Source organism: Coturnix japonica, chromosome 19 (genome assembly GCF_054131305.1).
Source record: "Coturnix japonica strain WE chromosome 19, WE-NBRP24, whole genome shotgun sequence".
NCBI lineage: Eukaryota > Metazoa > Chordata > Aves > Galliformes > Phasianidae > Coturnix > Coturnix japonica.
Window position 1 is genome coordinate 1413403 of NC_140681.1, and position 22951 is coordinate 1436353.

At 49.6% G+C, this 22951-nt stretch overlaps 1 protein-coding gene across 2 annotated transcripts in view; it reads left to right on the forward strand.

Moving 5' to 3' along the window:
* The window catches only part of AAR2 (AAR2 splicing factor), a 36786-nt gene extending 20440 nt beyond the window's left edge, over positions 1 to 16346 (forward strand). For both annotated transcript variants that reach the window (XM_015881273.3, XM_085519901.1), the window contains one exon: positions 15902 to 16346. In XM_015881273.3, the coding sequence (XP_015736759.2) occupies positions 15902 to 16087 (186 nt within the window). In that variant the 3' untranslated portion in view covers positions 16088 to 16346. The remainder of the gene's footprint in view (positions 1 to 15901) is intronic.
* The last annotated feature ends 6605 nt before the right edge of the window (positions 16347 to 22951 follow it).

Below are 22951 nucleotides of genomic sequence, written 5' to 3' on the forward strand. Positions count from 1 at the left end.
GATGTCCCAGTCATGGACCTGGCCCTCTGAGCGGTACCAGGTGAAGCATCCAAAGGATTGATCTTTCTCCAACTTGAAACTCCTATATCTGTCTCTGGCTGAGACTGGAAGATGCACTCATTGAGCAGATTCTGTCTGGGAGATGATGAAAAAATCCTAAGGGTGACTGTCCTTGACAAAGGGGTGTCTCGCTGATTCTTTGTCATTTCTCAGCAATGCCTTTTGGCCCAAAGACGCTCATTACTTATATCTTTCAACGCCAAGAACTCTGAGTTCAGAATTTATAACTTCATTAGGGTATTTTGTTTATTCACTTCCGAATTTATACTGGGACATGACAATCATCCTTCTGTCTTTCTGGTAAGGAGTTAAGCCCATGATTAGCTGTTAGTTCATTAGCCCCCCTTGTCAGTGCATGAAGCTGTCTATTATTAGGCACTGACTACTCCCGCAGTGGTCTTCAAGTTTGTCCCAAAGCTTAGGCTGTGATTTTAGCTGTAGAAGGGAGATGATTGGTTTGGTCCTTCCTTACTCTCTTGTTATCTCTTGGTCAATCAGCTTCCAACCTGGAATACTCCATGATTCTTTGATAATGAGTATGGTATCACACCAGAGCCCTGGGTAGTTAGTATTTGTTATCACAGTGGAGAGCCCTGTTTAACCTGCTTGTGTCGGGTGTATCTATGCCACCTTGTAGTCTTGTCAATTGCAAAGAACAGAAGAGGTTTGGCAGATACCTCTTTGAAAACATGGTGTTTGCAGGGTGGTCATTCTAATCTTTTGTATGGGGTAGAGCTGTACACAAACATATCCATGCTGTGCTCACTGGACAGTCTCCCAGCCAATTGATATAATGCTGGCATGGGGTGTTTACATCTTCAAATTCAGTGAAAAAGTACCTCCAAGCTCCTGAATTTGCAAGGTCTGAGACACCATTTGGCTCTCAGGTGTCAGGTCTATACCTCCTATATCTCAAACAGGTGATGCCCAGAAAGACCGGACTCTTTAAAGCCCATCGAACTGTGAGCCTTCCACAGGTGTTAATCAACAGAGCAATCTAGCCTTCAGATTAGTATGTTGGGGTATTCACCAAAAGCATTATAAATATCTTAGGAACAGTTTTCAGGTTTTTATGGAGCATTACCAATGAAGCTTCTGGTACTTTACATGGAGTTGATGTAAACTGGTTCAATTAAAGGCTTAAACCCCTCTCAAAGACTCAAGCAACTTGTTGATGCCTTTGGCTTCAGGATGGGCTACAGCAAAAAAGTATAGGCAAATATGGAAACTCTACTCAGGCAGATCCCAAGGGTGCTTAATAAATCCATAATAGAAGTGCAATTGTTTGCTCTTTCATGCATATGCTCACAGAGGCTGTTGCCAAAGCTCACTGAGTCCATGTCCCATTCAATTCTATTGGCCTGTTTGGCCCTGCTGATTCCAGATGTCTTCTCTGAGTGTTTGTAATACTGTTTGCTGTCTGAAAACTCTAATCCTGCTGATCTTCATTCAAATAAAACCACATGGTTTGGGGGTTTAGTACACAGAAAGTGGATATTTTGACCGCTCATTTACACAAAATATCCACAACTAAACAATGTTTTCTCTCTCATAAGCAAAATGCCACATGGTTCACAATAGTTTGCTCTTGGTGCTGACAAATCAAGGGAATTAGACACAGTGGGGATAAGCTCTTCCACACTGCTTTCAACAGGGACTCTGAGAAAGAACTCTGCTGTGAAGTTCAGGCACCATCAGTCATTATTAAATATCATTAGACTTCTCCCCGAAGATTGGCATCATGAACATTTTGTATTGTACTACTGCATTTCAGTAAGGCTGGACAGAGTGCTTAGAGAGGTCTTGAGAGGATGCAGGAAGAAATCTAAGCTAGGCCAGGCAGTCAAGAAGAATTACAGTGAAACCAGACTAGAATGATTTCAGGCTGAGAGGTGACCTGTGGTGGACCTCCAATTACTCTGCCAAAACAATACTGACGTTTGAAGCATCTATTTGTTTTGGGAGGCATGGATTTGGGAAGTAGCTGCTTGTTGCGGAAGATTGTAGAAACTCTGACCCAAGATGACCCTTTTATTCCTCTACAAATGAAGGTGGGGATTGGAGGAAAAGAATATAAAGGAGACTTGTATTTCTGGTCCCACTGCAGCAGATGAAAATAGGAACAAGACTGTGGTAGGCGCTGGCTGCTGCCTGCTGCTGTTCAGGCACTAAGGACGATGTCGAAGAAACTGCCTCAGTCTGTCAATAACCATCAATTCAGTGAAACTGAAAAGATCAAAAGAGAGGTTTTATTGTGCAGGCCCACCAGGGTCTGTAAACTTGCTTCTATGAGAGATCAAAAGCTGAAAGGCTGCATGACTTGTCCAAACTCCACTTTCGGCTTCACAGGCCCCATAGGCGCTGCCAGCCTTACACTCTTTTGGGAGAAAGAACCAAAAGCTGCTATTCCTCCAAACCGTTGGCCTCAGGCAAAATACCTGGGTACAGTGACGTTCCTTGGGAAAGGAGGGTTTAAGTACAGAAAGCCTGGCTGACAGTGAATGATGCATTGCTGTACAGCAACAGGACCACTGTGTTTCCTAACAGAGCATGACATGCTGGACTGTGTCCCAGGGCACAGATCATCACAGTCTCATGCGGGTTGGAAGGGACCTTAGAGATCATCGAGTCCAACCCCCGGGATTCGAGCCTCCTGCATAGCAGAGCGGCACTTCTACCACTTGCACCACAGGGGGGATTCGAACCCAGGGTCTCCAGTGTTGCAACGCGGTATTCCTATCACTTGTGCCACTGGGGCACACTAGTGGAGCAGGACAGAGGCACAAGGAGAGAAGACTTCTGGGTGTGCAGTGGCCTGTGGCAAAGGGCCCAAGAGACAGGTACTGCAGACAGCAGCATCACCCCTGGCCAGGGCGTTGCTTTTGGTCATCTTCTGGAGCCTGCTTTGTACTCACACTGCCAGTACTTAGCATGGAGCAGTTGGCACAACCAGGTCAGTGCCTACACTGCCAGCACATTGCCATTTGAGTGTGGGGGCTTTGGGAATTTCCCAGCAGTGGGAGTCAACTGAATCATAGAATCATAGAACTGCTCAGGTTGGAAAAGACCTTAAAGATCATCAGGTCCAACCAATGAAGTCTGAGTTCTGCTAAGTGACAGACATGGAAGCTGAGCTGCAACCCAGCAGTAATTAATGTACTTCTTGTTTTAATGTCTGTCACTAATTGCAAAAGCAGACAACGCAGCATCTGCATGACACTGCAACTGCAGATGATCTGTGGCTCCTCATTTTGAGATGTGACAAAAGAGAGCAGGACACCTGGCTTCCATCCTGCTCTCAATGACGCACCAGGTCACACTCCCTTCTGTGAGAGCTGGGTTGTACGAAGAATCCCTCCTGCAGATGGCACTTCCACTGCAATGGAGGAGCAGCACTTGGCATGAACAAACTTCTCTCCAGTCCAACTCATCAGATGTCATGGGAAGATAAATAGTCTTACATTGTAGGGGCTCTGCAGCAGTGGAAGGCAGCCTGGTGGCAATCTCTTCAGCATGCCTGACCTTTGGACCCTATGGTCCTTTATCCATAGCCTTACACAGAATCACAGAATTGTAGGGGTTGGAAGGGACCTCTGGAGAGGTCTCAGGGATGCTGGTGGAGTTCCTCTGGGATAATCTGGTGTTGGTCACAGGAGCTGAGCTGCTGGCTGAAGCTTTGGTTCACAGGGTGAGAGGGAAGGCAGCCTGACATACAGCTCCTGCTTGGTGCTTGAATGTAGGCAACACTCAAAAGGAAATCTTGCTGGGTGGCTTTGCAGCTGCTAACATGAAGCCTTGTTGAGCACACCACTGGCTGGGCACACATGCACAGTGCTACTGTGCCCATGGCTCCTGGGACAGTGGCACCAAGAGCAGCAAGGGCACTGAGAGGTGGCATCCTGTATTGCACTGGGAGCTCAACTGTCCCCCTGGCCCTTCAGATGCATCCTTAGGATGCTCTGAGAAAGGCAAGGAGGGGTGAGATGGTTGAGTGCCCCCACCACTCCACCGCAGCACTCCTTGCTGTGGGCTCAGATATACAGGGAAGGTTGCACAGCTCCTTCTGCTTTGGTTATTGTGGCATCCAGCAGCCCATTCTTGAGGGGCTGTGCTGCAGAGCCCTTACTCTCACTGGCATTCAAGTGTCCATCTAAGTCCATTTTTAAGTCTTTTTCTCAAAACCCTCACCTGAATGTATGGGCTTCTGCCTCCTCCTCCTATCTATGCCCTCCCCGCCAGGGCTGGCATGGGATCCCACCTGGTGCAGCTCCTGATGCAGTGCTGCTGGCTTTCTGATAACACACATGGAGAACTTTTACACATGGCAGTGATGTTGCAATAAACACCCTCTTGGGTGCACATGGGAGGACAGAGATGGAACTGTGTTGTCCCTACCACAAGCTCCTCAGGCAGAACAGATGGCTGAGCACAGCCATTCCATCATCCTTTCTGCCATGGCTGCCCCTGACCCAACCCAAACCAAACTGAGCCCTACCCTCCGGCCTGGATGTCTGCTCTGCCACTCTATGACCAGCTCTGGTGCACAGCGTGGGGCCTCTCCTGGCACCCAAGATCAGCCCTGTCCCCTGAGATATCACACAAGTACAGCTGGGGATGTGTGCAGGGGATTTATTAATAACCTGCCTGATTTCACCTACTTGCTCAGTCATAACAGTCCCAGACATGCTGCCTTTCCTCCCCCGTTTTCCATATGCTAATGCTTTCCTCTCACCTGCCAGGGGCTGCTAATAGACTTCTTCGTGTCAGCCTGATAGACAGCCCTTTAATTTTCTCCTCCTGCAAACTGTGTGGTCCAGGAGAAGGAGGCCATCTGCCAGAGGGGGTCTCGTGGTCTGGTGGATTTCCAAACCATATGGGGCCCTGAGCGGAGGAAACCAAGCCATAGTTTGGGGCAAGTGGCCCCAGGTCCCTGCCCCATGCTGCTGAGCCCATTCCATCCCAGGGGTTGCTGACCTTCAGCAGTAGGTGCTGCACTTGCAGTCTGTCATGCACAAGGTCTTCTGAGATGGATAGAGCTGTGCTCTGGAGCTGTTGCTCATGGTTCCCCTAAACCTTTCCTGTCTTTGCTCCCTAGAACTGTGTGCAGCAGGGTGAGGCTGGAGATGGCCCAGGCCAGCTGAGCACTTGGTTGCTGCAGCACCAAATGGTGCTGGTCCCTGTGGGCAGCAGGGCTGCAGCAGCCCAGGTAGGGACCATGGGACCACAGGAGAGTGGGGCAGGAAGGGCTGATTTCAGGCCTGGGAAGTTCCAGAGGACCTTTGCCTCTTTTGTCTGCTGCTGCCCGCAGGGCTTTTCCCCCTCCTGTCCTTAGGCCTTCAGGGGGCTGAAGCCATCCCCTGGGGGATGCTGCTTGCTGGCAAGCAGAGCTCTCTGTATCCCTCTGCATTCAGTTCTACAAATCCCCAAGCCAAGGCAGTTATCATACTGTCCTTTGCTTTGCTTTAGGGGCCTTCAATAACCCAGATCTTTCCGAAAGGCAAGCATGAGGCATGCACCTCCATTTGTCATTTGTCCCACTTGGAGTCTGTGCCGCCCACTGCCCTGCAACAAGCCCAAATGTTTCCCCTTCCTTTACCCTTCTCTAAGCTGCTGGAGGAGGCTGGTCTGACCAGGACCTGCAAAGAGCTGGAGATGGGCACCAGCATCCCCTGGGCCAGGCTGGGCAGTGGGGGCTGGTGCTCAGCAACCCCAGGACCCTGGGCCAGTGGTGGGGCTCTTCTTGAGCACCCCACTGAGCCTTCCCTCTCCCCTCCGGTTCCCAGGTATAAGGCTGTTTCTCAGTAGTTATTACCCATGTTGGGCACCTCCCTCTATTCTTGGACCTTCGTTTCCCAGGTATTCTCCCCTCCTCTCCCCCTTTATTTTTAAATTAAAAAGGATTACAAAAAAAAAAAAAAAAGGACGTTTCCATAGGAACTTGGTGAGAAGCTGATCCCGACCTCATTATTTGCTCAGTGAAAGGAACTTTATTTTCATCTGTTTGTGTACATTGTCAGGTTTTGGCTAAACCTACTTTCCTGACTTTGTACAGTGCGTTCTTTTAATCTTCATTTCTAATGCATTCATCCCGTAGCTTAATTTATCCCGTATTGTGATCAAATTTAGCTGAAAGCGATCTGCTTTGCCAATTCTGAATATTCATCAGCTGCCTCGTTCATTCACTGAAGCAAATCCCGCTCAGAGCAGGCGGCCGTGGCTGCAGCAGCCTCTGTCGGGTGCTGGTGAGCAGGGCAGTGCTCAGGGCGCTGCTCCCAGAGCTGCTCCCAGACCAGTGAGAGCTGTGTGCCCGCTGGCTGGCAGTGCTGGCAGCTCTGTGTCACGCTGGCTGACTCACTGGGAACAGGTGGCCCCGACACGGGCTGTGCACAGCAGCGTGACGTGATGCAGTGCTGGGCCATGGGGGGCTGGCACTGTTGGTTTGGAGCTAGTCTGAAGGAAGGGGAAAGGAGGCAGCCCAGCCCAGGGGCAATCATGAGATGGAGAGGTAAAGGGCTGGATGCCTTTGTCAGGGTCACCTGTGGGGCCCAGAGGTGGCTGAGGACAGCTCTACTCTGTATCTGTTTGGAACCTGAGCACAGACAGGATCTTCCCATTCTGTCCTACATCCTCCTGGGAGCGTGTCAGTGTTTATGGTGGGGGCTGTCCACACTGATGTGCCGCTGCAAGGCCCCACCTGCAGCACTGTGCTCAGCCCTGGGGCTGCCGGCACAAGACAGATGCAGAGCTGCTGCAGTAGGTCCAGAGGAGGCCATGAAGATGCTCAGAGGGCTGGAGCACCTCTGCTATGGAGACACGCTGAGGGAGCTGGGGGTGCTCTGCCTGGAGAAGAGAGGACTCTGGGAAGATCACAGTGCAGCCTTCCAGTACTTATGGGGAATCCAAGAGAAAGGTAAGGAGACAGTCTTTACTAACAAGGAGAAATGGTTTAAAACCAAAAGAGGGGAGAATGAGGTCAGATGTGAGGAGGAAGTTCTTTACTCAGAGGCATGTGGCCCTGGCACTGCAGCCTGGAGCAATGGGTGCTCCATCCCTGAAGGCATTCCATGGCAGGTTGGAGGGGGTCTGGTCTAGAGGAAGATGTAGCTGCCCATGGCAGGGTTGTGGAACAAGATGACCTTTAAGGCCTCTTCCAACCCAAACCATTCTGTGATCCTATGGACTCAGTAACCAGAGAAAAACTGATGAGATCTTTGGGAAAACATGGTCAGCATGGGGTGTACAATGTGTTTCCCATAGTGCCCACCTGCCACTGGGGGACAAGCAGCTCTTTGTCTGGAAAGGTGCTGTCACCACTTAGCCCCATCTTGGCTGTTAACATCTGCACAAAGCACAAAACAAGGGTCAGCCTCCACAGTCCCAGGGGCCAAAGGAAAGAGAAAGGCAGAACTGCTTGCTCCTCACAGAGCTGTGGTCCCACAGCCACCATCTGCTGCTGTGTAGATCAAGGGTGAACACACGTGGGGAAGGGATGCACTCACAGCAAAGAGGTGTTTGGTTCACAGTCTCACAGCTGTTCTATTACGCTGCTCTACTTGACTGTGTCACATCCTCAATAAATTATGCCTTCAGCCTCACTTTCTTCATCCATAAGAGGCAAAGTCTAATAAAAGCTGGATGGATCAAAATGGATGCTCTTGGTATATTCAGCTGGAAAAATGGGATACGTGTGGTGCCTGTAAGATATTCATAAGCCAAGAACCAGTATGAGAGCCAAATGGTGGGCTTTTCCAAGGCAGTGCTCAGCACACTCAGCCAATCAGTACTAGATGTGTCCTGCTCTCCTTCTGGGAGACATGAGATTGTTAATACATAAATAAATGAGGTTGCAAAGTGTTTCAGGAGAGAGATCGGAAGACGTGGGTGAAGAGCCAGCTGGGAGACAGACGTAGCATTTCAGCACTGGAAGAAAGTGTGGTCTTTGTGGGTGTGAATAGCCCCAAGTAAACACTGTAAGCAAAGGGCCTCAGCAAAGCCAGAGGCAGCATTTGTAAAAGGGCTTCAGCATTTCGTGCATTACCTTCCTCCGCAGAAGGTCGAGTGTGAGATGCCCAGAGTGAGACAAAGCAGAAATTCATGCATAATGCTGCCACCAAATCTCCCATTAAATCCATCCCTCCGTATCAATATCAGTTTACAGCTCTTGTACTCATGTTGCACTGCCCCTAGAGACCAGAGATTACCAGGAGGGAAGCACACTGGGGTTTTAAGATGGGCTCCCACAGCACCGTGCCACTTTACACCAGCTGAGCATCTGCCCCTAATCTGGTTTAGCTGAACGCTGCTCAACAAAACCACTAAGTGGATTGTCTTATCTCTCCTCCACTAACCCAATCTGTAAATCAGATCTGGCTGGTTTCTGCATGGTGTACCAGTCTGTCCTGCAATCATTCAGGAAATCTGTACCATTATTCAGCACAGTCCCTGAGCCAGCTGGCTCCAGCCTCCTGATGCCACCATTGCTATGCAGTGCAGGGCCCTTCTCTATGTGCCTCAGCCATGCAACCCCTGGGCTATTGGGCAGAATGTGCCCTACCCCGACTCCTCTGCATCCTTTGTCCACCAGTCACCTCCCATCTCCCTTTGGTGCTGTAGTGAGGGCAGGAGCAGGATGCATCCCTGTGCTGATTCATTCCTTTATCAGCAGCACTGTCTGCACTGACAGGACTTGAAGGCACAAGCTGGGAGTTCTGCACGGGCAGTTCTCCTATTTTCTGCTGTCCTGGTGCAGGTGCTGGTACAGTTGATGGGTGAAGGGAAGAGGAAGGGAAGAGGCAGGAGCACAACCATTGGAAGGTGGCCAGGATCACCTGTAAGTGTAGTGTGGCTCAGGAATCAAGGTCCTGTCCCTTCTTTAACCCCAACAAACCTGCTCCTGGCTCTTGGGTCCTTCAGGCCTGCAGTGTAACACAACTAATGCTCACAGCCCATGTTTGTTTCTCTACCTGCTTGCAGTAGACAGCAGCTTCCAGCCCTGCAGCACTATCTCTAGCCCTGCTGGGATATGTCATTGCTTGCCTGTCTTTCCCAGGTCAAGAAAGCTGGGACAAAGAGCAGGTGGTCCAAGATCTTTTCTAGCTGGAGATCTCAGCCTGAGACTTAAGGGGCATCAGTCAAGCACAGCATAGGGCAGCACTCCCCCAAGCCATCAGGTCACTGCTGCAGGGCCCTGGTACAGCCTGGCAGTGTGACCACAGGGCTTTCTTGCCACCACAACTACAGGCACAGGGCAAGAGCAGAATCATCCCGTAGCTGAGACAAAATATTCTGAATAAAAACTCAATATGCATGGAAGAAAATAAGTGCAACCCAAAGCATTCTGCTCCCCGAGGAAGATGGGGATGGAGAGCAGTGTCGCCCCATCATCCTTTCATCAGGGAACAAGAAGTTGCCTTAGCAGAAATGAGCAGATTAATTTTCTGCCTGCTGCTTGCCAAGGACAAGCTGTGTTTGCAACTTACAATGCTGCAAGACATGCAGTCCCTGCCAGAGCCATGTTACACCAGGGACGTGCTTGGCTTCTTGCAGCCCGCTTTATGTCTCCCCGGCCTTTCTGATTACTTGTTGCTATCAGTTCTTGTCTGTGACTGGTACTGCCTTTTTAATTTCCCAAGCTGCTTGCTAGGCAGAAGCAAATTGCCTGTTAGAATCAAACAAGACTGGATACGGGTTCTACCGGGACAGTCACTTCCTTGGGGTTTTTTTGTTTATTTATTTATTTATTTAAAGAAAAGACAACCCCCTTCAGAGGTTAAAGGCCTCTCAACTCCTCAAGGCTCCAATTTAGATGTAAAGGACAGAAAGGGAGCCGCCTCTGGTCATGTCCAGAGATCTCTTTCAGAGACCAACATGGTCGAATGCACCCTCAGCAAGTTTGCTGATGGTTACGAGCTGTGGGGTGCAGCTGACACACCAGGAGGATGAGATGCCATTCTGAGAGACCTAGACAGACTGAGCAGTGGGCCCAGGTGAACCTCATGAAGTTCAACAAATCCAAGTACAAGAGCTTGCACCTGGGTCAAGGCAACCCCCATTGTCAATACAAAGGATGGAAAGCAGCCCTGATGAAAATGACCTGGGTGGTGGTGGGTGGGAAGCTGGACGTGAGCCAGCAGCGTGCCCTCTCAATCCAGAAAGCCAACTGTATCCTGGGCTGCATCAAAAGGAGCGTGGCCAACAGGGCAAGGGAGTGGATTTGCCCCTCTGCTCTGTGCTGTGAGATGCCGCCTGAAGTACTGCATCCAGATGTGGAGTCCTCAGTACAGGAGAGACATGGAGCTGTTGGAGTATGTCCAGAGGAAGGCCACAGAAATGATCCCAGGGATGGAACAGCTCTCCTATAAGGACAGGCTGAGAGCTGGGGCTGTGCAGATGGAGAAGAGAAGGCTGTGGGGAGAATTAAAAGCAGCCTTGCAGTATCTAAAGGGGAGTGACAGGAAGGAAAGGGACAGACTCTTCAGCAGGATGTGTGATGATAGAACAAGGGGAAATGGCTTCAAGCTCAGGGAGGGGAAATTTAGGTTAGATATAAGGAAAAAATCTTTTACAGTGAGGGTGGTGAGGCACTGTCACAGGTTGCACAGAGATATGGATGCCCCATCCCAGGAGACTTTCAAGGCCAGGCTGGACCAGGCACTGGGCAACCTGATGGAGCTGTTGTGTCCCTGTTGATTGCGTGGCAGTTGGGCTAGATAGCTCTCACAAGTCTCTTCAAGTCTAAGAGTTCTACAGTTCTTCTCCCAGGTGTACACCTGGCTCAGTTACCTTCCAGTCCCAACTGCAAATGTCCCTTATATTCATCTGCTGCCATTTGCAAAAAGGAATGTAGTAGAGGTGAACATTTGATTGGCTTTAATCTCCAGACTTTGTGACACTAAAACACATCAAGAGAGAGACTGGTGTGAGGTTTTGTGTTTTCTGCTGGCCATTCAGGCCTAGATCTCCTGCCCCTCTGGAAACCACCACCCCTCTCTACTCTCTCAATGCAATGACAATCACCCCTCTGCTTGTGGTGCATCCATCTCTCTCCAGTGAAGCCTGAAAACAGGGCTGACAGAACTGGGAACCACAATTCTCTTCTGTAGCAAACAAGGTAGGGAAAAGCCACAAAGCTCCAAAACCTCCGGCTACCTGGGACCTTTGCACCTCTTCCAGGTTGCTTTGTTATCTCTCCCCTGTGTTTTATGTGCTTTGTGTAGGTGCACACGCAGTGCCCTGTGCAGCAAGTTTTGCTCTTCTGCAGTGCTCCAGGATGTCAGTTTTCAGCGCTAAGAACAGCTAGTCACTGAACTGACTTGATTTTTACTGGCAGAACGAGGTGAGTGCTGTGCCCTGGCAGGACCTCACCTTCCTCCCTCAGAAAGAAAGCAGGAAGAAGTAGAGGTATGCTCCTCGTTGTGCTTCGTTCTTGGGGATGAGGAGGAGAGGAGAGGAGCCTGTGCTGGTGGTAACACCATGACACAACCAATCACAAGTCACCATTTCTAGTGACTACAGGGTTACTGAGTCCTGGAGCATAAGGAAAAGACAGCACATGCCTCTTGCTACAAAATGAGAGGGTCTGAGGTCCTTCATGAGCAGAACAAGGGTGGAGGCTTTCCAGGTTCAGCTTCAGCCATGGTAGTTTGCAGTGGATGTCAACCCTCTCCATGTGCTGTGCTCGCTGCACACAGCGCTGAGCTGTAAGTCAGTAATGGTTCCAGTGATGGGGGCTCTATGTGCTTCTTCACCAGTCCCCAGTTATTCACAGCACACATACTGCTGTGGGCTTTGCACACCCTGGGAGCTCCCCGTCCTTGGCTCATCCCATTGGGGCACCAGGTGAGGAAATAAGACAATCACACATCACACATCTCCCTCAGCCACACCAATAGCAACTTAGAGTCTCCGAGCCCTGGATGTAAAGGCAGATTCCATCCACACAAGAACAAGGCGCTCAGCACCCCCAGGGCAAGCACAGACCTACTAAAAGTCTGGCACAAGACACGGTATCTTGCAAAGATGGGAGGGATAATTCTAATGGTGCTTTCTTGTTTCTCTTCAAGTTGTGGTTGAACTGGAGAATGAAGACTGTCAAAAGGCAGCTCAATTTCTTACAGTCTGCTCCGAAGCACACAATGTTTTTAATATTCTCAATTAAGTCATGCAGAGGAAGCAAACTATCACAGGGTATTACAGAAAATTGAGGAGTTATGCTCCCTGCACAAAACCTTAGCAGCTGAGAGATGACTCTGAATGCGGTGCAGAAATCCACAGAGCACAGAAGAGTTTGTGGCTCTTATAAATCTAAAGAGGCAGTATGGGCAGGGTAACTGATCCCTGATAGGAGAGGAGATCTCTTAGTAATTCAGATATGGCACAGAAAGCTCAGAAAGTCACCAGAAAAACAAACAAAAAAACAAACACAGAATTAACTGCAATCCAACTAGAATTTGCTCACCAAAGAAACTGTCCAAGCTTGCTCCTGGAGCATGAATTCTGCTGGCACTGTTGACCCAATAGAAGATCATTACAGGGTTGGGCACAAAGATTGTTGGAGCTCCCTTCTGATCCCAACAGATCTGTGATCCCATTATTGTGTGACATGCTGTCTCAGAGTTTACACAGAGCAGCATTCACCTCCACAGGCAATGACCAATGGGAAGCATCTGTGAAGGGAAACAGATGACCTCCATCTGCATGGAGTTGCCTCAGGTGGGATGAGAAGAAGCTGCTTCAGCACTGATGGAAAGGAGGAGTGCTCCGGAGGGGCAGCGCACACCATGCAGCAGCCTGGCACCCATCACGCAGCACCAACCCTATGCCATTGGGGATGACAGTGTAGCACAGGGACAGCACGGAGCAGCACCAGCTCAAGTGATGGAAAATAATGTTCTGCATTTTGATCCGCTGGCTGAACGCAGTCCTATGGAAAAGAAAGGGAAAATTATGGGAAAAGTGTGCACCTTGCTTCCAATTGTGATGGAGGAATGTGAGAAGAGGCTTCAAGACTGAGGAGAAATGATTTTTTTTCAGTATATTTGCAACTCGATTTTCAGTCAAAATAAAGACATGACCTGCAAATTGTCAAATGAAATGTACAGAGCTGCAATCAGGCATTCAACTCAAACCTTCGATCATCTCTCCCTCCCTTTTGTAAGCCCTATCTTAGTAGAGATAAATATCCGTCACTCCACAGCCAAGCCTTATTCATGCCATTGCTTTTTGGCTGTTTTATGGTGTTGGCCCACAGCGTCAGAGGTGGATGTTTGCGGTACGGCAGTAGATGCTGAACCTTCCCACCAATATCCCATTACACTTATTCAGTGCATACAGGCAAGCCAAAAGGTTGAACACCATGACCTAAGGGAAACCAGCAGAGACTTCGACCAGACCTGGGAGAAGTTCTGTGAAGAGTGAGGTCTAATGAACTGAACTAATGAAAGTGATATACTAGGTAAATAACAAGCCTGGAACACCGTAATGTGCCCATCTTGGCTGTGGGAGGTCATTGGAAAACATAACTGCAGAGGCAGGAGGAAGGCCTGGCCCAGTTGGCAGCTGTCAGAAGCTGGGTAATGTCATCCAGAGCCCCAGAAGCCCCAAATGGCACTGAGCAGCAGCAGCTGTGCTCTCCCCTGCTGTTACCACAGAGTCTCCTGTAGTTTTGGGCCCTTGAGGGAGAAGCTCACCCTAGAGATGCAGGGCTGGGGGATTGGCACTGCTCCTGCCCGAGCAAAGAAGTGTGCCCAGGATGGGCTTTTGCTGCCAAAAGGTGAAGAGCAACCACCTTGGGGAGGAGAGAGAGGTGCCCACAGGTCAGGCTTTGCTGTGTTGGTGCGGGCATGAGGAGCCACAAATCTGAAGATGTCTGGTTTCCCACACGGAAGGTGGTAGCACAGCTCCTGGTGCACGGAGCAATCAGAGCCAGGGCCAGCTCTTGATTTGTATGTACTCCCCTGAGCAAACATGGGCAGTGCAGGACTGCGCTCTGGCTTTGTTCCTCTGGGGCAGGATTTCCTAGGACAGTCCTGGCTGGTGCTTAACTAAAGACTGAACAAAGCAGAGGCAAAGGGGTCAGAGAGGCCAGGAAGAATCTGGGGCCACTGACCCTGGGCTCTGGGGAATGCCAACACAGCGCACCCACCATCTCCAGTGCTGTTCTGTGCCACAAGGTTTCTTGCAAACACCCATTTGGGGATTTTCTTGTCCCAGTACCAGAGCTGTGGTTGGTCCTCACAGTTACCAAGGGGCTGTCAGTTTGCTGAGACAGTTTGGTATGAAGGATCTGTCAGCTTCCATGGCTGCCTGGCAGCAGGATGATGTGCTCTGCCAAAAGCTGCTGTTATCAGGAAGGGGAGAATGGAAAACGTTGCAGCATCAAGATCCTACAGTAAAGGGGGGGGGGGATGGCAAGGCTTGGTAAGAGATGCAGCAGCACATTCCTGTGGCTCAGCCCGAGGATGGGTGTCTCGTCAGTGCCCACCTGCACAGCTGCTGCTGGGGCTCAGTGCTGGAGGAGCCCAGGCCCACCCTGCTCCCCCCGCACTGGCAGCCTCTGCCTCTACCCACTGCAGCCCAGCTTGGCCATCACTCATTGCTTCCTTGTGCCAGAACCTGTTGTCCTTTCTGTGCTCCTTCCCTACCGTGCTTAGTCTAAAATGTACTGTTTTAGTTTAAAACTGTTACGCTCTGTCCTACCATTACAGACCCTGTTACAGGTCAGCTGCTGAGAATTGCCTGTGCAGCCCAGCATGGTATTTCTTGTCTTTCACACCGGGGCATCTGGCCCTTTGCAGGAATATTTCCTGATGTGCACACCATGGTGCTCTGTGGGGGTGGGGCAGCCTTGCCCCATGTGCCCTCCAGCCAGCCCCTGCCACACACTAGCAGGCACTGCCATGCAGTGTGACACAAGAAGGATTAATCTCCTTTGACCTGTGGTATATGAATAAACACAGAAATGAGCCAGAACCTCACTTTACATAATAAACCATGTGAATAAATCATGGCTTTGTGCATCTGGCTGTTCCCCGCAGCTGAGGAAGGCGCACAGGCAGCACAGCTATCCCTGCAGGGCAGACACCCAGTGCCCAGCATCCCCACAGACCACAGGCACTGTAATTTGCTGAACAACTCTTATGAAAAGAGCAGTTTCTATGCAGAAGAGAGGAGCAGAAAATCATGTGTAAGGAATTGAGGAAGGAAGTGAAAATCTCCAAGCTTTGCTCTAACAGGCTGTGGCCAGCGAGGATGCTTGCAGGGAGCACAAGAAGCTGACGAGTCCCAGCTGCAATTCCCAGCCACCCCATTGTGGAGTGCTCTGAGGTTATGCACACATCATCATCTCAGATCGGTGTTTTAGACCTGTCCAAGCTTTAGTCCCTCTTTGCCAATATGATGCATTGTGGAGGTCCACAACTTGCTTGCACCTTTGTACAGGCAGGCCCTTCCTTTTCCATGTTCATATAGTAATAGTAATAGTAATAATCTCGTGTGGGTTGGAAGGGACCTTAGAGATCATCGAGTCCAACCCCCGGGATTCGAGCCTCTGTGCTGCAGGGTGGCACTTCTACCACTTGCACCACAGGGGGATTCGAACACCCGGGCCCCGGTGTTGCAATGCAGCATTCCTATCACCTGCGCCACCGGGGCACACGCATATGTGACAGCCCCTGCTGGCTCATCTCCTGCATTGTGAGGAAGAGTGAATAACTGACACTGCCCCGTTCCTGTCCTCACCTCCCTACTCATGCCCCACAGTCCCTACAGAGCAGGCCCAGCAACTGGGAGGCATTTGACATTTCTGATGTTACAATTGCCTTCAACGTATTTTCTTTCTCAGAACAAAGTCTTTTGTCCTCCTGAAGCTCCAAAGAAAAAGCAGTGCACAAGACCATTGCACGGCCCTGCCACCATCGACACGAGGCAAGCAGCAGGCTGCATTTCAATGGCTTTCTCTTCCTGGGTCCCAGGAGATGCCCTGTCCTTCCCTGCCACCTCTCCATGCCAGCAACCACTTCTCTCATGATCTGCTCCTCCTTCAGCTCTGGGATGTCCAGCCCTGGATTGTACAGCAGCTGGCTGGACAAAGCCCATTTGAACTAGGAGAAATTAAACAAGCTGTATGTGAGATGAGGAGCCTGTGTGCAGCATGAAATGTCTCTGTCCCTCCCAGCTGTTAATTCTGAGATTGTCAGAGCCGCTTACAGATGTCTTTGTGCTGCAGGCTTATCCAGGAATATGATTGTAGCTGAATAAAGAAATAAAGAAATAAAGAATAAAATGGAGTGTTTTTATCCATAGACTGTGTCTCTCATACACATGCTCACATACGCAGTACAGCAATCTCCTGGTACATCATAGACGAGAGGCTGTGGCACAAGCACACACCTCAGTGTGCTGACAAGAAGCTGAATTACTTGCTAGACAGATTCAGGCAGACAACTGCCAGGCAAGCACATGGCTAGATAAACAGAGAAGGGAGCAGGTATGGTAGCTGATCAGTAGATGGAAAAGCATTAAAGATGCTTTCATGCTTCATCTATCATGCAATAAATAAGAGTCACTGAGAGCACATGCACAGTTTGCAGGAATGTGAGTGATGTACCTTTGGTGTGAGCCTTGTGGAGGGATGAGATGGACCCTGGGCAGTAAAGCCAATGACTTTTGGCTCCTAATCTGCCAAACTCGATCATATTGAGCTGTGAGCTGAGATGTGCAAAGGGAAGGAGGATCTCAGCACTGCAGGGACAGACACTTCTGTACACAGTTGGTTTTTTCACTTCTGAAATTCTTTTTCCTTAAAACTGAGCCTCCTCCCTGAGATGCACAGAATTTCCACTCCAAGATTCACCCAAACCACATTTCATTTTTAAAATAGGTTTAATGTCAAAGCCAGGCTGGATGTGGCTCTGAGCAGCCTGGCCTGGTGCTCAGCAACCCTGCACACAGCAGGAGGGTTGAAACTGGATGATCTTTTGAGGTCCTATTCAACCCAGGCCATTCTATGATTCTATGAATACATATATATATACTTCTTAAATTTCCCTAGTAAATAGAGAAATGGGCCATTTTTAATTAAAATAATTTGCAAATCTATGATGAAAGCAGGATAATGCTTGCATTCATGAGGAAAGATAAGGCGACTGACATCTCCCAATTGTATTGCACATGTTGGTCCCTCGATGAGAGGGGAGAAGAGATGCATACAGATGTCAGTGCAAGAAGAGAAGGAAAGATCACTTTGAGAATGGATAAACGAGAGCAGAAAAGGGGAGGAACAGAATGGGAAATGGAGCACAGGGCATTCCTATGCAGTGAACTCCCTTGCACCTGAGAGCTGCATTTTTCTCCCTATGGACTCCATCCACACTTAGAGATGAACCGGAGGCAGGCGGTGTTCAGACCCACCACCACATCCTACCAAGTCCTAATATTTTTCCAGATTTCACTGGAGAAACAATATCTACATGCAGAATTACTCCAACCCTCTGTTCTGCATCACTTGCTGCTCGGATGTGGTAGTCCAGCATCATCGCATCATCGAGAGATGCATCACAATCAGCGCTGATGTATCCTAATAGAACTGTTCTGTGCTGAAATGTTTTGACACTTGGAACAAGACAGGAAGAGCAGCACGCGGTGTACTAATTAGAGGACCAGAGGTTTTCAGTGTATGAAATAATGATTTTAAACTAACACAAAGCTGTTGTGTCAAAGTATTTCATTAAAACACAAAGAAAGACTTTGATCTGGAAAATAAGATGTTTCAATCAAAGCTAAGCTAAAGTCATTCAGAATGCTATAAAACAAATACAGCAATTTAAATAGATGAGCAGAAAAGCCAGACTCCTCTGCCCCAGTGTGAGTCCAACACATAGTGCACAGCACTGCCCAGTGACCGACATGTAAAGAAATGCAATTTGTATCCCTGGGAACAATAGATAAATCAAAATGAGAAAGGAGGAGGAAACAAACATTCTTACTTTGGTCTTCCAAACTTCATTTGTTCCATAACTGCTCACTTTACTGGACAGTTTTCTCCTGAGCTGGCATTAAACAGGTTCTTGAACACGATGACTGCAGGTTGAGCAAAGGCTTCTGTGCATGACCCGCATGGCTCGTAGCCCCTCACTCTGCCCCTCATTGCCCATAGAGGTGTGTGTGGGGCTCCTGCAGGGCTGCCAGCAGCACTGGCCCACTGCCTGCACCTGCTGTAGCCACCACTCCACACCCTGCACTGCTGCAGCAGGGGCACAGACTGCTGCATCCTCCTCTCCTTTGGAACTGATGCTCTTTGAATGGGTTCAGGCTGACAGCAGCAGAGTGGCGGCTGCTGGTCCTCCCTGAGCCTCCGCCAGCACAGGATCAGTGCAGAACTGCAGGGTGAGTGATCTGTAGGGAGAGCTGGGATCCTCCATGGGCTGAAGGCATCTTTAGAGAACAGCATCTGAGGGAATTATTGTCAGCCTCTGGATTTCCCTCTCAGCCCTCATTCTGCTCCTCATTTGCACATGGAGAGGCTTAGCTGCCTCGGGAGGCTGCAGTGTCACCATAGGAACATCCTGAGCTCCCAGAGAGCAGAGCTGACCAGTCTGGTGTGTCACACACTGTCACCATGTTGGATAGAGGATGTGTTTCCCACTCCACATGCTGTGAAGGAGCAGCAGGCAGCCCGAGGTGAACCACATAGCATCAATCCAGTCATTGCTTCTCTGGCTGCCCAGAGATCCTCCTTCTGCACTGTGATATTCCCACATCACTGCACACTGCTGTCCTCTGACTCCATTCCCCTCTGGGCAGTGCTGCAGCTGCTGGCCTCCATGCCAGAGAAAGCCCTGCACCCTGTCAGCTGGGCACTTTAATAGCATGCTGAGCAGGTGATCCTGGCTGGAAGATGTAACCCACTTTATTTAAGCCCATCTTGGAATGCACACATTTCTTTCTTCACTTGGTGAGGTTGTGCCAGAACTCGCTGGCTGTACCAGTGGCTGGGAGTGCTGCAGTGTTACAAGTCTGCCAGGGGCAGCACACAGGTTCCTTGGCTGGCACACAGATAGGGCTGTGCTGTATTGCTTGGACATGTCCTCAGTGTGGTAGATCAACAACAGCATGCAGCCACTTTCATCCTCAAGAAAGGCAGGGGCCATTTCTGTGCCCATGAAATAATGCCAGCAGGCTCACTTCTGATAGCACTCAGGCTCCAGAATAATCTGAAGCTGGAGTGGCTGCCCGCAGCTCTGGGACCTCAGCCTCAGAAAAGCCCCTTAAAAATGCCATGGTGCCCTTGGAGGAGCAAGTGGGTCGTGGGCTGTGCCACATAGACCCAGCTTGGTGCCCCTGTGCAAAGTGCTGCCAGGCTCAGCCTGACACAAGACTCAGATGGGGACACGAAACAGGAGCCAAGGCAAGCTGAAGTGCTTGGGCACCCTCACAGTGGATTTCCTCCTCATTCCAGTTTGTGCCCATTGCACAGGTTTCTCCCTCCAGCAGCTCTCTGATTTCATCCTTTTCCCATATACTCTTGCATGTGCAAAATCCTGCAGCAAGGAGTACCTCAGGTACCCCCTGCCCCAAAACTCTCATCTGATCTTGCCTTTCTGCCTTCAATTTCATTTCATAGAATCACAAACCACAGCATAGCTGGAATGGAAGGCACCGGGGCCTCTCTGCTTCTGGGTAAAAACTTTCATCCTCACATCTGACCTAAACCTCCCCTCTCTTAGTTTAAACCATTCCCCATCATCCTGTTACCATCTGCCTATGCAAAAGGTGGGTAAGACTTCAATTAAGACTCCGAGGTGGGAAATGGTGGGTTTTGTCTTGCATGGTGCCTCTGCCATCTCTTTCCTCCTCAGACAGTCGGACTGGATGCATTCCAGTGCTGGGGCTGATCCCGTTACCAACATGGCCATGCTCAGCACACAAAGGCAAATGCTCCGTAATGCTCCAAGCACATAACATGCTGGTTGTGCCTCTCCTCTCCCAACAGCAGCAGGCTCCTCAGCAGGAAGGGAAGGGGAGATGGAGGGAGAGGAGAGATGGGTCTGCCCCAGAGCTCTGCAGTCCCCAGCACAGTGCTACAGTGGCACCCATGGGTGCAGAGCTGAATCTAGGAAGGCAGCAGTGCCCTGTGGCCCCAGCTCTGTGCTCGCTGGAGGAGCAGGGAGGCTGGCAGCTCCCAAGGCACTGCAGCCTCCCCTGCACTTCACAAAGGCCTTTTTATTTCGCCTCTAAAATGTGCCTTGTGTGCTTTCTGCATCTGAAAAATACAGGGAGGGGGTGAAAAAGTGGTATCTCCATGCTGCAGAGAGGTAATTAAGACTAATAATGGTCCATGCTGTAAGTGATTTTAAAAACAAAGCACAGCTATTTCTATTTCTGTTCGGCTTTTGTAAAGGCTTTATCAGTTTTTATGAAGTTTATAGTTGGCTTTTTTGGATGATTTAGCTGTTGGTCCCAGCTTAAGGGATGCTGATACTACACCTCTAAAGTTGCCACACTGGGCACCCCCACCCAAAGGACGCCTTTCCATCCATTGAAAGAAAATCCTCCCCAGGGATTCTTGACTTTCCTCTGTGCCAGTGTTAACCTAATTGCTCTGTGACAGTTCAGGGATCCCACTTGTTGGATTTGCTGATGCTCAGTCCCTGGAAATCCTACTTTTCTTTTAGGAACTCATACCTGACACTAATCTGGAAGCCATGTTTCGATGTGTCTCCAAGTGAAAGCTGGTTCTTTCTCCAGCTGCATTTTCCAAAATAAGCATCCTGGAAAAGGGGAACTGACACAAGGCTGCTTTATCTTTGCTTTGACCCAGAATAGTACCTGGAGATGGGATCCAAAGGGATCTGGGTATTTTAGCAAGGCCCAAAGATGCCAGGCTATGAGAATGGAGCAAACCCAGTCCACAGCCACTCGAGCACAGCAGAGGCACAAGGCAGCAACAGGAGCCTCTCTGGGGCTGCCCTCAGTGCTGGGCAGTGCTGGCACAGCCAGCAGTGAGCATGTGTGCCAGCAGCCTCCTGCTCACCAGCAGCACCATGTGCACTGCTGGGCCACCTCGTGCTAATAAGATGGAGAGAGTGAAGGAGGTTTCTGCTGAGTTGCTGCTGCTATGTTATTTGTAATGCAGTGGTGTATTTGAACCAGGAAGAGGGGATTTCAGTCTGTCCATGATGACTTATTAGGCTTTATTACTAACCATGTGAAAATAAAGAGACCCTCTCTTAACCACCGGGAGTGTTTGCCTCACTTAGAGGGGAGGCAACAGAGGGAACGATTTTATGGCATAGGTGATGTTCAATCCTAACACCCACCCTCAGGAAAACAAGAGAAGTGCTCTTTGGAGTGCGTCTATGAGAAGAAATATCTCACTCTGGCCTCCATTTCAGGGTCGCTTACTCCACTCAAAGGAAATAAATTAAGGTTCCAGAGTCCTTTTAAGAGCATATTTTGCAAGTAACTGCAAAAGTTAAAAGAAAATGTGTTAGGTACGGCCTGCCAATCAAACGTCTTACAAGATCAGCTGAATATAGCATGAGGAGAGGCAAGGAACATGATGAAAAGATAAGCCTAGTACTGAGGCCTATTCATCATGGTGAAACATCCTCAAATAGCAAGAGCCACTGCCCAGCAGGTGCACGCTGAGCCCAGTGCACAGAGCAAGTCCTCCCTGGGCAAAGCCTGCTGTGGCCTGAGATGAGAGGGATGGGACAGGGCTGGAAAGGGCTCTCCAGCCTGACCCAGACCAACAAAACCTGCAGCACCCAACGTGGCTGTGGCTGCCTGCCCACATCTGCTTTGCTCTGCAGATGACAGTTTCATCATTTCAAAGCATGTTGGTTTGAATTCAGTCAGGTTGCAAAAATATTCATTTTATCCCTAGCTCAGATGTTGAAATCAAATGTCAGTTAGAAGTAGAAACCCAGAATTATTCTGCGAGAAAAAAATGCTAAAAAGAGGTTCTTCAAGCTCTCGTCCAAAAATAAAAGAAATTTTCCACTGAGTGGATTGCTCTGGCAGTTCCTGCTCTTACCATCCCTGCTGCCCCCAGCAGGCTCCTGCAGCACCGTTCCTGTTCCTATACACCCCACGAGCTGGGCAGCACACACAGCAGCTCTGCGTTTAGTCTCTGTTTCCTTCCAGAAAGCCAGTTCTCAGCCATGGCTGACCAGGCAGCAGCACAGGGCCGCAGGGGATGATTAGGGTACCCAGGAGAGAGGGATGCAGATGCCACCCCCATAAATCCAAGCTGCCAGCACCTCCACGCAGCATGGAAATCTCCAAGTGACATCGCGCTGCCATCCTCTGTGTGGCTTGGATGCTGGGTTTTCTGCTCCTGTTGTGTGTTACAGCGAAGCCTTCCTCATTTTTATTTCTAGGTCACATCCTAAATCTCTTTTCTTACCAGGTTACATCTATTTTTTATTTTTTTTTAATTGAATGCTCTTCTGCTGAGCTGGTGCACATATCTCACCTGCATCCTCCCTGGCAGAAACGTGGCTTGATCCTGGTGGTTTGCATGCTGAGAACTATTACCATGCCCACTGGAGCTGAGAACAGAGTATAAAAATACTGAGTTTTGGGGAGGGTGTGTGGATTTTAGGTGCATGGTTTTAATTAGAAATTGACATTTCTAAGCCTTTGGCTGCCAGGCAACAAGCATCTAGAGAATGATCTCAGTTGTGATATGTAGGTACCCAGCGTCCATCCGATATTCGGCGCTGTGTTTAAAGCCTTGGGGAGGACCACCTCGCTGTTTGTTGCAGGGGCATTCATCAGTGGTCGTTAGCAATTAGACAGGTGAGAACTGCAGCAGAGCAGCTCATCCCAGAGCCCACTGTGCCCCAGCACTGCTGGAGTAGCAGAGAGTGAACGTGCAGTGAAGTGG